Below are 17,321 nucleotides of genomic sequence, written 5' to 3' on the forward strand. Positions count from 1 at the left end.
TTTAGAGTGTGACTAATGATATTGTTCATTGGGTCTCGTCTAAATTTTGTGGACTAATTTGTGTCTCATCCTAGGATGTAAGAGGTGAAGCAGATGCAAACTATTCCTCCATTTCTCTGCTAACTCCAAATCCCAGGTAAGATTTTTGCAAGAATAAACTTCATCAGGGAGTCTCATGAATGAAAAAAAATCGTTAATAACCAAAACTGTTCTTGGTAAGTTACCTTTTTACTTCAAGTATGTACCTGAGATAACAGGTAGGCATTGCCTCCTATAGAAAAAACATCACAAATGCCATTCATAACAGCTGTATGTGATCTATAGTGTCAGGAGTTCAGCAGGCAAAGGTAAAGTGTTGATGAATTACCTCCACCTAGCTGCTTCTAGATGCAGGGATTATTTTGAAGCATGCAGGGAAGGCAGCCTGAGCTTTATTTGAGTAATGTTAGAGTAAGAAAGAGATGCATAGACTATGTAACAGAAGACTGAGAACATGCTTGTTAATTTAGATATAACTTGGAAAGTCATAGCTGCTATGTTAGAAGTGCCATTTAGGGCAGCCACAAAAACACGGAAAGGCAGAAGTGAAATTAATCTAGATGGCTTTGCCCTGTCACAGCAGCGTAATAGGCCATAGTATGAAGTTCTTTTAAGAAAAGTAAGCCAAACTCTCAAGCAGAATACTCAAATGAAGTATCTTCAGGAAAAAAACCTTGAATTCAGTATGATTCCTGTTGCAAGGAAAGAATCAGTCAAGAATAGCCTCAGTTCTAGAGGGCAGTCACAAAGTCTTGAACCATGGCTACAATGTGATCAACAATTTCTTCGTTGAAATTAGCATTACTTATGTGTAAACAATTATTTTCAGAAAGTAAATGAGAACTTGCCCATCGAGGGCAGACTTGGCATCTCCCTGAAGAACCTCAGAGTACACTTTATTCATTGGACTTTTGCATCTCTGCTTCAGCCCTTTAGATAGGTAAGCCAAACATGAGGTACACACCTCCCCAGAACAGTATTTTTTTAATTTTAATGCTACAGGGATAAACATCAGTTCAGCAGATCTCAGAGGCAATCTATTCCTGTCCTCATTCCCCATGCCACAATAGGTGCCTTAGATCAAAAAGTATTTCCAGTGCAGCTTTGGCTGACTTATTACAGCTTCTGTATCTACAAGCTGCTCATAGTTACACATGGATTATATTCAGGTCCATTTTTCAGCAATATGAGTATGTCCAGCCATGGTCCCACTTGATTTGTGTACTGAGGCTGCTATTCTTCAGTAAGTCCCTAACACAGATTCTCAACTCAGCTCTTCAAAGCACATTTAACATACAAGTTTTTCGCAAGAATAGTGTGTGTACACCCTCCCTTGCCTTAACTTGTATCTATAAATCCAGTGGTGTTTTTTTTTCCTTTTCTCATCACTTTGGGAGTCTTAATACACTTTTCAATATCCCACATCAGCCTTTTTGGTTGCCATTAAATGAATAAGAGTAGGAATTAATTGGGACTTGATTTGGAGTCAGCTTTCCGCAGTGTCTGTGTGTGTTTCAGAGGGAAGTCTGAAATACTTGCTCCATCCCGCAAATTGTGTGAACTAATGGAATTGAGAGGAGACTGCACTTTCTCTGCTTTTCATCTACCCACACAGTGGACACAATGACTGCCCCTGGACTAAGCCCAATTTACTATTACAAAATGGTCAAGTACTTTCAGAGGACTTGGAATTTTCTCTTCAAATATACAAACTGAAATTGAGAAGAGCAGTCATACTACTAAAGACATTTTCAAATCTTTTAAGCAATTAAATCTAACTCATAGCTAACAAACACTTGACAGAAGCAATTTGAGGATCTGTAGTTTTCATTGTAAGATAAGAACAAACTGATGGAAAGCGTGTGGAGGAGACTTGGGGTATTATCCAAGCAGCCCAGAAGGACACGGTAACTGAACACCTACTATACATTAATTTGGGAAAATACTTAAGCGCTCACATCTAAACAGAAATGGCAAAACCAGTATATTCCATAACCCATATTCAATCCATTTTCCTAGCTTTTTCAAAAGAAAAAGATTCAGAAACAAGACACAACTATTATACAGTAATGTAAACCAGAATACTGTTTCAGGATCCTGTAAATGTTATCTAAGAAACAGGACACATTAAAATTAAAAAAAATAAATAACCTGTCTAGCCTTGGGCATCATTCAAACCCATTTATACACTCTCAATAAAATTAAACTAAAGATCATATACAATCCAGAAGTTATATGGCATAGGATTTTGGATATAAAAGGTAAAAGTTAATGTGCTTCTGGGCTACCAAATTTTTATGGAGGTTTCTATTCCATAATCCCAGTCTAGATCAGGATTTCATGACTGCTTTATTTTATAAGCACAAAATGACAGGAATTACATTTAATCTTTTATATTCCTGGTTACCACCTTCTGTAGCTGAGACTCTTGAAGTAACTGAAAACAATCTTCATTTTATTGGGTCCAACTCCCTCATTGCTAAAGAGACTGGGGGCACTGCCACCACACAAAGCCTAGTTTGAGGAATACAGCAAAATGACATCTAAATTGTCTCTGCACACCACCAACATAGTTAAGGCAGACTTGCTATTTACTCTGGTTTGACACCTCATTAGTGGTGGACAACTGATCCATACAACTAATTTTTTAACATGCTAAAACCGAAATGATGTACTTAGTAATACAGCAGCTTGAAATGCTGCAATACTATTTATATAAATATTAATCATACGTAATTTAATATAGGCTCAAGAACAATAAGCTACAAGATAAAAACGTAAGCAGTGTAAGTTTTCCACTTGTTTCTGATATTAAAAACTAAGCAAAAGAAGTTTGATGCTTGGACACAGCATATTGCTAAATCAGAGATTTTCTATCAAGAATTTACTAGGGTGTTACACATTCATGAGCATTACACAGCCATCTTAAGTGAGCTAATTCCACCTTAATACAAAGTTTAAGGTACTTTACAGGCCTAATTTGACAGCATAATCCATCACTAACCAAGGAAAAAACAAAAACTGAAAAGCATGGCAACTAACAAGTAACTGGTCCAAGCTAATGTACTGGGCACTTACTAATACCAGAGACTTGCTATGTTTGTATTAATAGCAAGTAAAAAACCATTCTGTTTCTAAAGAAACATGCTACCAAAAGCCAATCCCAGGAGACACGATAGTCTTTCAGTCTGTCATTGAAGAAAGACTGTAAAACAGATTATAGTAAGCTATTTGCCACAAAAACAAAACTCCTATTTAAAAAGTAAATAGAGATGCAAGCTATAGAAGTGACTAATATTTCAGATATCTGAGTTATGGAGCAACTGCATCCACATTTTCATATTCTCGCCACCAACAAAATTAATCCAAAAAAGTGAAATGAGTACTGAGTAGTTCAATTGCCATAGAAATGTTTTCAAAGTAGTTAACACAATGAGTTATGGATATATAGAGAGTGAGGTAAAATACCCATAACTTACTATTCAAATAGAATAAGCAGATAAACAGTTTTAATGAAACCTTCTGGGCTTCTAAAAAATAATTTAACTTTACTTGTAAATACAGGAAGTCAAATTACTGGTATATTTGTCATAAATGTGTACACTAATTTCAATAGTTCAGTAACTGTATAGCCTATGCATTTCTGTGCCTCAGACTGCATCTGATCCAATCTGATGCATCTGATCTTCTGCTTCCCCTACTAATTAGGCAGACACCAAATAGAAAACATAAATGCTCACTCAATACTGTCTAGCTAGGAGACCTTTAACAGAACCTAAAGACTTCTCTGAAAATGTGCATTAGCAAGTAAACAGTTACTTTAATGGTTGTATACACATGCAACTTTAAGCACATTAGTTTCAGTAGCTTTCTTAGACTGAGTGCAGCAGTCTGATTATAACACTTTTGCTTTAAGATAAACTTGAATTCAAGAGAAACAAACCAACCTGCACTTAGACTTCCTGAAGGTTTACTTGTAGTTCCAAACCCAAATGATGATGCTCCTGTGGCACTACTTCCAAAGGCAGAGCTACTTCCAAATCCTAATAGAATAATAGCAGAGACATACAACAAAAAAATTACAGTCACAGCAATTAAAGACACATAGGTTTGGGGTGAGTATTCTAAACCCAAACATAATTCAAAGAATTGTTTGTTAAATATTCCTAAGATTATTGCCTCAATAGTAGTTTATTCTCAACACAGCACTGCATTAAGAAAACAATGCAAACAGAAAAGCATTGGAGAAAAACCACTACTTCAAAATACAAAACTGAGTAAAGGAATAGCTATAAAAACAAGTGAAGTAAACTATCAGAGTTTACGAAATTGCTGTTGAATTGCTGTTAAATTGGCAAGAAAATGGTAACCATATGGGCCAAAAGTAAGAAAATTTAAACACAAGTTATATGACTTCTATTACAGAAAGCCTCAACATTTATCCACAACTCAAAGAAAAATTCTCTACACTTGAAACAGAGTAAACATTTCCTTGAGTTTACATTTGCCTTATTTTAGAGTCATCACCTCCCCCAGGTTACTGGGGATCAGTTTTATCTAGGAAACCACAAAATAGGTTAGATACAGAATAGAAACAGAATTTCACAATATCTAATGGGAAAAATAATCATATAAAGGGCAGCCATAAACATATAGCAGTAATAAAACTCATTGTTAATTCTGTAATTGACATTTATGATTTCTTAATATAAATATTTTGAGATTTCAAATTGTGTTATTAATATGAGATCATTTCAAAGGAAAAGTTGATACTTGCAGTTTGAAATAGAGGCCAGACAAAAGGAAGAGTGAGAGAAATATGTTCTCTGATTTTGGCTGTCTCAAGAGGTTTTCAAAAAGAGAACAGTATTTGTATTTGAGGAAATTATGCCCCCATCTTAAGTGTCAGGGAAAATCACTTCCATTTTACTGCAAATTGAGCCTTTACCATTCCTTCACCGAAATGACTTTTAGATTTTAAAACTAGTAAAGATTAAACTTATCTGAAGAGGTCTTCTCTAGTCTTCTGCAATTTTTAAATCAAGTAAGTTTTAAGGATCTACAATGGCAAGTATCATTAGGATGTAAGACAGCTTATTTAAATTATACACTCTTTTGTCTTACCTAGTTTGAAATGAATTACCAATGGTCAGGCAAGGTGTCTGTAAATATTTAATGAAGCGTAAGATCTATGTGCTACATATCTTATATACTAAATGCAAAAGCCTCTGTGTTTATCACTGACAAAATTCACAGAATATTCATCACGGAAAGAGAGCAAATTTCCCCAATTAAAATGATGTTTCAAGAGTATACTTTAAAAATTGTTCTGTTAAAAAAAGCCAGCACAAGATAAAAAAAACCCCTTAAGTACTCATTCTGCCGATTTGTTTCCAAGAGCACCTGCAGGGTATTTTGCACATATTCCTTTATTCTTCTACACTTGCTTCTATCAGTCTTCTTCATTTGTCAAAAGACAAATTTTGCAAATTAATACAGAATAGATGAAATGCAAGCAAATGCTTTCCCCTAAGCAGAAAACTAGTAAAAAAAAAATACAAGTTATGCATGTAAGACAAAACTAGAAGCAGTTGTCCACCAAAGAAAATGTTCTTTACTTTACATTGGCAAGATTGGTGAACATATATAAACAATCTTTAGTCTACAAACTCTTTGGTTGAAAAGGAAGAATTTTATGGGGTTTTTTTTAAGGCATTTAAAACATTGTGAGAACGACCTGGTCATTCAGAAGTATTTTTCTTTTAGCCCACTGTTGTCAGTTATTTTTCCTGTTTAGGTGTACAGACTTTCTTTTCTCTGAAAAAGCTTAAAATTTGATAAGGATGGACACTGATAGATTTAAAGATAATTTCAAGATGATCATTTAAGGTAAAATGGATGTAGCATTCAAGTTACATCATCTTTCCAATACCAAGTGATTTTTAATTATTTTAAATACATTACAACACTGATTCACATGTTCGGCTCATAAAAAAGGCAAAGTGTAGGGATGCAGACTGAGGCTGCAGGGGTGGATACAATGAGAAAAGACACAACATGTTATGTTTGTGCTCAGCAGATGTAACACTTTTGTTTGCAGATCTCCTACAAAAGCTTCAGAGGAAACTAGTGTCTTTTGACTTGCACTGTAGAACCCCCTGACCTATATAGATAGGAAATTTACATGCAGATTAGATTCTACTAATCACTTAAATTCTATTTGTAGTTTGACTGCTGAGAATTCATTATGTTTAAAATGAAGAGGTCTACATGAATTTTATAATTTTTTTTATTACCACCTACTCTTTCGGAGTCATGTGTCCTCTTGGAATATATTCCCCACCAGCACTATTAACATTGTGATAAATATTTTTCCCCTCACCTTCAAATGGTGCTTTTTCAACTTGAGAAGGGATTGTTTTTCTACCTCAGCACTGAGGGACAGAGTGACAGCTAAAGCAAGTATATTTTAGCAAGCAGGATCCCAGAACTGTAGTAATTTTTTAGCATTTATTCTTATCTAAATCCAAGCAGACATGGGCCCCTGTAGTTAACAGTGGTACATACAGGTGAAAAACTTCTATGGATTACCTACAGCATGATCCAGTGTTTCAGGTGCCTAACTTTCACATATGTAAAATTAAGTCAAGTTTTAGTTACAATGGGATGTACTTGATGTACTTCACTAGCTTTAAGAACAGAACTTCTATATGATTACCCCGTCCTGTTCATCTTTGGTTTTCACTACAATGGCTTATTAGCCTTAGTATCAGCCTTTGCAACTCCTTCTGCAAGGCATGAAGTTTGGAAAGTGCAGACTGCCAAATTGTAAGGTCTTTCCCTGAAACAGATCTTCTTAGTGGAGTTAAAGGTTTGCAAGAGATTCAGATGTGCGGTATCATAATTCAATGAAAGATTAGAAAAGTTAAAGTGTACCTCCAAGGCTTGAAGAACCTAAGCCACTTGATTGCAAGCCAGTGCCAATACCTGAGCCGAATGGCGTTCCAAAACTAACTCCCAGAGATGGCTGTGGCCCTGGTATAAAAAAAATGAGAACAAACTTGCCTTACTCTTTCATAGCAAAGAGGTCCTTTATTTATTTATTCAAGTATTTGATAATGTGAACATCATTGCTTTCAACAAATCCCATTAAGATTCCAAACTTTACCTCAAAATTCCTTACTTAACTGTCTGCCTCTATGTCTACCTGGTAAAAACCTTAGAAAACACTGATTGTAATAAGGTGAAACTAGTCAAAGCTAGTAACATGATAATAACATCATTTATCGTTTTTAAGAATTAACCAGTCTCACCTTAAACTTTAAAACATCAAAACCTTGAGAGAACTCATAGGTAACAACATTTTGCCACCTGTATTAATAGAATCAGAATAAGGGAAAACCTTCAAATTCAAAGCACAAGAACTGACACTAATGTTACTAAAACTATATTACCAAAAGTTAATTTAATAAATAGGAATCTTCAAAACTACTCAAGTATTCCATCCAAATTTAAACAGAACACTAAGATAAAAAACAAGACAATGACTTTATTTTATTAAATTTATTGTTCATTTTTAAGCAAGTCAATTACACAGTAACATGACAATTCTTTTCCACACAAGTGATAACTGAATTCTGTTAAGCTCTGCTACATAACACCATTCAAATAAGGTAAACTAGTCAAACCACCTGTTTAAATAAACATTTACAAAAGGCACAGTTCTGTGTACCTTAATGAATTAGATACATTCAAAATTTCAGAGTCAGCATTTGTCCCGTAATTTGAAAAAGTTGACAGTACTTCCCCTGCATATTCACACTAAGACGCAGGACTGTCAAAAAGCATTTTCAGTCTGCCAAGATGAAATTTACAGCCTCAGTTTCTTTTTTTTCCCTTAACCTTGGGGAGTAAAGATTCAACTTGCTAGCCCATTACTAACACATTTTAAAATAATTAGTTCTGATAAATAATTAATATATTTTGACAGTTTTCACAGTACAATCTTATATTCCTGTCTTTTTCAGTTTTCAGTGCACTAGTTAAAAAGTTTAACCATTGAAGATAAAATACAGCGCCAAACTCTTAATCCAGACATTCACACCTTTCCTCAAGACAGCCTTCTCTATCTTTGAACACACTTTATGCTGTATCTGTGAAAGTGATGATTTATTCAAATATTACTATAAAGCTCAGCTGACTTCACTCTTCTTCCTAAACCACTACCACATTTGGGCTTATTTTCATTCAAAATTTCTTCCTTCATACTACAAAGTTTCCTGTTACTAATATTTATCTAGAGTTTTAAAATGTAAATATTTCAAGCTTTTAAAATCATTTCAGTATTTGAAGATTTAAATGGAAAATTATTTTGAATCAAGTGAAAGGCACTGTATATCGAAAAGTAACATTTTTGCTAGGAACACAAAATGCTTATGTGATCCAAGCTGAATGACATCTGTATACTCAAAGTAGTGTTAAACTAAGTTTTAAGGGCAACTAAAGTTAGCTTTCAGTCTCTGCTTCGCAGGGAATAGTTGGGAAACCCAAGCTATTTTTCAACTAAAAAAAAGTATATCAGATGTTGTAATTACAAATTTTCACATAAATTTCAAACTAAACTTGTTTACATCCAGTTTAAATACTGATACATCTACCTAGCAGCTCTTTAAAAATAAGAAAGTTGTTATCAATAAAAAGAAACAAAAAACCCTACACAAATCGGTCATCTAATAAACTAAAAGAACCCCAAAACACATATCCAGTTCCTTCTCAAGTGCACAGGTTTCTATCTCAGTAGGAGGCACTGTTAGTGGAAGACCTTAAAACAAAACACTACAGTCCTCCAGGCCAAGTTTTTTACCAAATGCAACATGCTTTTTAGAGCCAGTAAAAGACATTATTCTAAAACACCTCAGATTATATAAAACAGGACCTTATGCCTTAGGCTAACAAACTTTTCACTGAGCAACAGCATACGGTATTTGTTGATTTTGTACCATAATGTTCTGAAGGCATAATCACTACTTACAGTTTTTATCAGTAAACATAATTTTCAATAGCAAAAAAAATAGTAATAAAGATTCTTTGATGCCAAAAGTACTAGCAAAAAAAATGGCACTTCTGGCTATTATAGGTATGAGACAAATTCTTTTTAACAAGTATAACATTTTGAAACTTGATATATTTGCTCTGTAGAGCATTTCAGTTTAATCAATAGGACCCACTACAAGGAGTCCAGACAGGTCAGACAGATTTCCTAAAGTGACATTCTGCAATTTCTTAAATCACAGCTGGTGCTAAGAGTGAACAAATTTAGTGTCACAACTTCAATCTGATTCTGACAAAGTAATACATTGACTACTTTTAACCTAGGTTAATATCAAATTACACAATAAAAATTTTAAGTGCTATAAAGATTTCAGTATCCTTTCCATTAGCACTTCAATCTCATACCAAGTCAAGTCAAAACATAAGTGTGCTAATAGCTTGATAATGCTTTGACTAACTCTGCACTTCACCAGTTAAGGAGAGAGTAACTAAGTTGTTGGAGGGGTACTTATTTATTTTTAGGGGAGGAGGAAAGGTGAATTTGAAGAAAAGCATTTCTTTAAGACAACTTAGTCTTAATAGAAAAACATCAGTTTCAGCCTCATACATTTACAACTCTTATTTCACTAGGCTTTAATTTCCTTTAAAATCTTTTACTTTAGTCCCATCAATAATAATAGGTAGAGTAGCCACTGACATTTTAAACTTCCATGCTATTCAAGACTGCTCAGGGAAGGTGCAAGTGAGGCAGTGGTTAAAACTCTAGCTGGCACAAAAGCATGACCAGCCGCACTGCTACCAATACAGCTGTGCTCAGAGCAAAAGTGCTAAACTAGGGAGAAAGGTTGTGTGCAGACAAGACTTAAGCATAATTTTAATAACTCTAGCTTCAAAAAACTGCACAAAAATTGTGCTTCAGTGTGCATGCCACAGTCCTGGTGTCCTGATTTTCCATCCCAGGAGACCAGTGGAGCACATCTTTGCTCCCTTTCTTCCATATGCCCAGAATCCACTGGCTTTATTTATTTCAACAGAAGCCAGACATGTCTTGGCATACTGAGGAAACATAAATAGGGTGCATATCTACACCCAGGAACTGGGGAAACATTCCCTGATCCCACAGCTTAGATGTAGCTACTAAACTTTTGACTTCTGAACACAAATTTAAAATAAATTATTATTAATCTTTTTCAGAGAAAGAACAGTAACTAACTCTAAATTAATATTATAAAATAGACTTAACCGTGTAAACATCAAATATTTTTTTAAAAAAAAGACTAACCAGCCTGATCCCTCAATACTAGAGTACCATATCTTAGATTTTTAGTCAAAAACTTTAAAGCCCAGATTAATTTTCTTGTTTTATTCTTATCTTCAAGAACAGCAACAGCAGGTCAGGTATTACAGAGACACCCTCTCCCCCCTTTACATACAACTGATTTCAGTCTTTTCTCTCATAACCTTCTATCAACCCTTACCTATCCCACTCTTCAGGATCTAGATCTTGCAAAGAAATATGCGTTATTTTAACTTCTAGCAGATAGTTTATCAGAGTCATAATAATATAACAGAGTTAAAACATGCAAACATTTGCAGTTTTACTGCAGCAAATGGTCATCTGGAAACTCAAACAAGGTAAAGGAAATGAAGAGGAAGCAGTCTTTAAATATTTAGATTCCTGCAAAACTGAAAGAATAGATTCTTCTCTTTATTCACTAAGAGTAAAACAGTGGCAGCTTTAATCTGAAGCAAAGAAGTTTCAGGTAAGTTGCTGGGAAAAAGTCAAGCACTGAAATGAGTAATTTAGGAAAGATGTGAAATTTTCCTTTCTACCCAGCTTTTAAGACTTTACCTCTGAAATAGTTCAGGCCTGATTAATCCTGCTTTTGAGCTAGAGGAACAGAACACATGACTTCAAGTTCCATCTAACTATTTTTTAGGAGTTTTAAGTACTCTTGAAGTGCCACTCAAAACATCAATCTACTATTTCTCCAGGTCAAGTGAGTTGCATGGAGGGTAACAGTATTCCAAATAAGTAGTAAACAAATTGTTTTCTACTTTTGTTGGCGTGTTTGACATAAGTTAATGGCTTTGTTCTATCTGCATCACTTGTAGTTGGCACGTTTTTGGCTTTTGAAGTACTATGCTAAAACAACCAACCAAGAAAAAATAATCCCAAAACCAACCTACACACACTCCCATTTGCTCCTTACACTACAAAATGTTACAAAATACCTCATGGTATAAAGTCACCTTACCTCAGGTGTGTTAGTACAGGTCAATTCTGCCATTTCCCCTCACCTCCCTTCACTCCTACTCCTAAGATAATATGAAGTCATGCCATAAGTGGCATCAATTTACTGAAGTTATTAGCAATTCTCTTGAATCTGGACTAGGAAGAGCAAGTTAAAATCCCTCAGACCAATTCATGAAAATGCAGGTCTAACTTTAAATGTGACATCCCAACTATATGACTTTCATACACAACTAATCCTGTAATGACTGTGTAGCATATTTTAAAAAACATGAGACAAGAAAGAAGATGAAGGGAGAGGGAACTACTTTGGCAACATTAGGCTGCGCAAGCCACGCTTCTATCTGTATAAAAAACCCTGAAGCATGACATTACATTATCTCATGTTTTCTGTTTAAAACCAGACTCTTTTACAGACGTCACTTCAACAAAATTTCCATGGATTAATACAACAGCAACAAGACAACTGTGGTCTATGATGGAAATTTAGAAGAGAAACATTTAGTTTTGTCGCATTCAAAATATTTTGGCATTATTTGCCTTTTAAACCCCTCTCTTTGCTGTTTGTACAGGCCAGAACTGGAAGCACATGGTGTTTTCCTTTACAGAGAAGGCAAGGACAGTCTAATAATTTGTCAAACTTTGGGTGGTTGCTGCATAGGTTTCTAATGAAAACCATTGAAATTATGACTGCTGTTATAAGACAAGAGAAGGAAGAAGGTGCTAGAAAGACTTTCAGTACACCTATGATAAATAACATTTTAGAAAATAAATGGTAGAATGAAGTTACTGAACTTCAGCAAACTGAAGTTAAGCTTTTCATAATTTGCTGACAGATACATATCCGTGTTCAAGTAAAATTAAACAGAGTTTATCTTATTTCTGTTAAATGATTAAATATTAATTCAATTCTCTACATTCAGGAATCCCTCTGAGAAGCGTTGGTTAGTATAACAATGTCAACTAAGGTGCCTTAAGTTATTTCCTTTGCCATATGTATCCATTCCTCAATAGCAGTGGGTCATGCATTTCCTGTTTTGGTCTCTTCTTACACACATGCACACACAGAACCACTGATAAACCTACTTTCTCAAGTATTTATTTGCAACAGTAGAATGGACAGCAAAAACTGCTCCAACATCACCCTGACAAAGGAGTTGGCTATAAAATAATAAGCCAGGCATCTGTCTTCCTATTCTACAGATGTTTGTTCCACTATTCTTCCTGTTCTACAGCATTTTTCATTTTACAGTTCCAAAGTGCTATATAAAAATGCATTATTAATTTTACATAAGAAAAAGGTAATATGCATTTAGATATTCTCTCCTCACCGATTTGAAATAATTTACTATAACCATACAATTCTGGAAAGAGGCTATACTATGTGTACTCAGAGATGTTAAGAGTGAAGACTCACATTCCAAGGGGTAAGTTAGAACAATACAGTAAATATCACTAATACAAGTAAATTCACAAGATTAAGTATCTGCTGTATAATTATTGCTAAGTCTACCCTGCATTTTTCTATTGGCTATGTATCTGTAACTTTGCTCATCACAACGTTTAGATTTTCAGTCTAACACAAAGGAAGACTTCATAGAAAATTTTACACAAATTTACTATTGTAACACTAATAATCTATAACTTGAATGCACTCAGACCTGTAGCAGGCTGTTGCTGCTGAGTAAGTGTTGCAGCCATCGCAACGGCTGCTGCATTTGGTATGTTGCTGAAAGGGGTCGGTCCAGTGGTAACACGTGGCGCGCTCTGCCACTTCTTAGCTTCTGTTCGTCTTGCCTCAAACACATCCATGGCATCTCCCAGAAAGGTTTTCCTGTAGCCAAGGTATTGGTCTTTGAGCATCTGAAGGGGTGGGGGGAAGCCATTTTAGTTCAGTGTATTTGACATAAAACCTTAACTTAATAAGGAAAGAGACACTGAGTTATAATTAACATTTCCTTAAGAAAAAGAAAAAAGCCCCCCACAATCTGAAAGGATCTAGTCAGGCTATGAGCTGGAGAAAATTCTTTTGCATCAGCTACAGCCAGAACAGGTTCCTTAAATTCTGCAAAGCAGTCAAGCGTAACAGACTAACATACTGAATGGTATCAAAATCTTTCAAAGTTGCTGTAAATCAGCACAATTCAATTTGTATCACCTTATTAGCTGACCTAAGAGGCAAAAACCAGCCACATTACTAGTTTATAGCATAACACACTCTTCTTCAGTGCTACCTTTTCTGCATGGAGTTTGCTTTTGCTCCCCTATCACTTTCACCGTGTTTCTTTCCTTCCTTTCACTCTTGCATTTCTTTCTTCACACAAAGCTGAAGACGACACCATAGCTTTAGAATTCACTCTTGTTTCTGATGCATTTAATCAACAATGTAATGCTGTGCACATGCAATAGATCATTCTGCTTTAGACTAACAAGTAGCATAAATCTGCTGTCATGTCTCTTCCCCCCTCAAAACCCCACCTTCTGTGGCAACACCTGGCTTGACCTGTTTGACATGAAACATTTCTATTTGTCACAGATGAGGGAACTATGGATATCTTAGGTAATATGAAAAGAATAAATGGCTTCAATTACAGAACTGATAGAATGATTTCCATCTTCTAACAGAGGATCTTTAAATAGAATAGATTTATTAAAGACAAAGAACAGAAGGTTCAATTGAATTTTATGGAAGGCATTCTATGTTTGTCCTGTGTTCCTGGCTAAGGATATGCTTGTTTCCAAGAAGAGGAGATTACAGTCCAAAAGTTGTGACTCAGGATTTGAACAGCTGTAATCCTAAACTTATCAGCAACAGCAAGAAACACACAGAAAGAATGACCTCATTATCACATCACAAGTGCTGTCTTTGGAGAGAAGAAAAAAAAAGACATTTGTACAACTCTGATGAGGTTTAATACAATGCCACACTGACTGCCCTAGGAGCTGACAAATGCCATTAGACATTGTAGAGCAGTTCTTAAGGCTAATCTATGCAGAATGATTTAATGACATTCTCTACCTGAACTGTGCCCAAGCACATTTCACTCTTCACTGACCTTGGATGCAGAATGTATCTGTATGTTCGTATCATATATGATATAAATATATTTAATAACTAGCCCTGTGCAAAGATGTTGCGTGTCATTTTTCTACAACTTCAGACCTTTGAATCAAAGCATATGTGCAAACCAGAAAGCCTACTTCAGACCAAGGAATGAATTGTGGTCACAGCTCAGCCTTCACAAACATCAAATAAGGCAGAGACAGCAGCTTCAAAACTGCTCTCCTCTAGCATCTCCTAGCCGATAAACTAAAACAGATGGTCAGAATGAGAAGACCCACTTAAGCAGTACATTCATTTTTCTGATTTTTGACACTTTAGTTATAATTGTGTCTTTCAAAATATCAGCCTTCATGTCCACCCACTAGATTAAATCTCAAAAAAAAAAATCCCCAGAAGAAAGAAAGATCCTCAAACCAACTCCTTAGTTTCAGGCAATAGAATACTTTTTCAGATGAAGTAAATATCTTTCCTATTCAGTCATGCTGATATGGTACTGAAGATATTATTGCTTATACTCGCATACTAATCCAGCTCTTCATATTGAGGAACAACAAAAAAATGTGTCATCACAAAAACCACTGCATGAGTTCAGGCTACACTCAGATCTAAGAAGCAAAGAGCCCAGAACACATTTAGGATCCTTTTTGTTTAATTCTGCCAAAATTATTGAAGAGCCGATGTATTCTGGTACAAAATATACAAAATATCTGGTACAAAAAGCAAGTTCACCAAGAGCAACACAAGTATCTGAAGGCGGGTAGTTGTAAACCAGTGAATATTTATGCTGACAGAAGCAATGCAATGCAAGGAATCTAGTTCATACAAGATCCTCAGTATTTCTAAACTTTATTCAGGAAAAGTAAAAAGTTTCAGATGTTTAACCAACTGGCAATATTGTGCAGAAGAAGCTTTGAGAAGGAAACAAGCAGAAAATTTACCAGAGCTATTCCCTTTAACGAAGTCACTTAGAAACAATCCCAAACACTTGTACTCTTCCCCAAGTTGGTTTTTTTGTTTCGTTGTTTTTTTTATAACAGCTCTGATTATCTCAAGAAAAATTATGGATTGTAGAACACTGAAATTTTGTGACTATGTCCAGAACTGTAAATGGGAAATTAAAGCCAGAGTCCATGATGGAAAAAACAAGCCTAACTAGGACCTTTGATACATTAGCATTTTCTCACAGTAGTCTCTTTTTTTCCCCTATAGATACAACTTTCCATGAGAACCAGGTTGAAAAAAATTAAGCCAGAACACTATTTTCATAATTCTTTGAAATGTTGAAAAATGTTATATACTAATACCTACATTTTTTTCTGTTACCTATTTGAGTAAGAGCAGGTTTAGATCATCTTTGCTTGAGATCAAGAGGTCATTGGGCCAAAAGCAAAACACATAAGCATGAACTCAAAGACAGACATTTCAAAAATTGATCAACAATTAAAAAGGAAAAGGAGTTAAATGAAAAACATTAACCTAAATGATTGTGGTCTGTTGCTGTCATCACTAAGTAAATAATTCAAATTAGACATCAGCTAAACAAAAGTGGTTTTTTTTTTTAATCAAAGTACTTCTCCAGGACAGTTTGAAAATTTTTTAAAGCGGTTCATTTAACAGAAGAAGAAAAAAAAGAATACCTGAAGATATAGTATATTTTCAAAAAGCGACTCTTTGTAGTTCTTTCACTAAATACACAGGAACACATCAAAACAACATACCTTTACGTTTTCATGTATTGATTGAAGTTGTGCAGCTAAAGCTACAAATGTTTGATAGATTTTCTGCATAGCCATAGACAAATCTGTAAGAGGCATATAAAATACTGGTAAGTGACAATCCTACTACCAGGAGAAAAGATTTAGTGTTCATACTGCAGTAAGAAGCCCGCCCAAAACCCATACAGCACAAATCACGAAAACAATTGCATGAGAACCAGTTAATGTATACAAGAAACACAGAATTTGAGAGCAACTGGGTGACAAGTCACCCAAGGACTGCTTTTTGAAAGGGCTTCAAATTTTATTTTGATAAGTACTCTTTTCTCAGATTTATTTTTATATACATGGTAATTAATTTCCTATGATTCTATCATTTAGCAAAGCTAAAACATATCATTTATCTATTACACAGGTACATTTTACCTCATTGGTTTTTACATAGTTAAAAACAGATTTTCTTGTATATATTTTCCACTCTTTCTGACTTAAAGCACAGTTAAATGTTCAGCTGATTTTGCCAGAGAGCAGAAGAACGGAAGCTTTACTGACATTTTAAAGACATGATTAACAAGCATCACAGGAACTCATTCTAGCTCCACCTACAAGCGTATCAAACGGGAAAACACAATGGGGAGCTTCTTGCCTACATAAAGTCTTAGGGTTTAGGATATCCGACTTCCCACACAGATATGGAAGTGTTTTCAGGGCACTGACCCAACTAATGCAAAACTTCAGGATTAAAGGGGAAATCTCAAAGGTTTTGGCAAAATGAGGCATCTGCTGACAAAAAATGCTTTTCTGAAAGAAGCACTGAAACAATGGACCAAAATTGAGGACAGAAAAGTATTGAAGTGGTCTTTCACTGAAAACATCAGCTTCTGCATTTCCTCTGAACGATGCCTATAACCTGCTGAAATGCAAACAGTAGCTATCAAGTTCTTGAAGATGCATAGGTCTAGCAATGATTCTTGAACTGAAAAGGTCTGCCTCTCCACAGGGTAATTTCTCCATTATAATTTGCATTTCTTCCTAAAAAAAAAAAAGCTGGGGAATAAGTCTCATGCCAACCTGCAGGGCTCTGGAGGCAGTGGTATCTAGGAACACTGGCCACAAGTTTCCAAGAGTCTGGAGACAATTTATTGATACTGAACACTAGACATTTCAAAATTTTCCAAGACATTCTGGGTCATGGTTT

At 35.2% G+C, this 17,321-nt stretch overlaps 1 protein-coding gene across 4 annotated transcripts in view; it reads right to left on the reverse strand.

The window, feature by feature from the left end:
* LOC141939718 (nucleoporin p58/p45) overlaps positions 1-17,321 on the reverse strand; it is a 39,510-nt gene that overhangs the window by 5,568 nt on the left and 16,621 nt on the right. For all 4 annotated transcript variants that reach the window (XM_074860011.1, XM_074860012.1, XM_074860009.1 and 1 more), the window contains 4 exons: positions 16,127-16,209; positions 13,006-13,207; positions 6,976-7,074; positions 3,987-4,082 (listed from right to left, as the gene is read on the reverse strand). In XM_074860011.1, coding sequence (XP_074716112.1) covers positions 3,987-4,082; positions 6,976-7,074; positions 13,006-13,207; positions 16,127-16,209 — 480 coding nt within the window. The remainder of the gene's footprint in view (positions 1-3,986; positions 4,083-6,975; positions 7,075-13,005; positions 13,208-16,126; positions 16,210-17,321) is intronic.

Source organism: Strix uralensis, chromosome 2, assembly GCF_047716275.1.
Source record: "Strix uralensis isolate ZFMK-TIS-50842 chromosome 2, bStrUra1, whole genome shotgun sequence".
Classification (NCBI taxonomy): Eukaryota; Metazoa; Chordata; class Aves; order Strigiformes; family Strigidae; genus Strix; species Strix uralensis.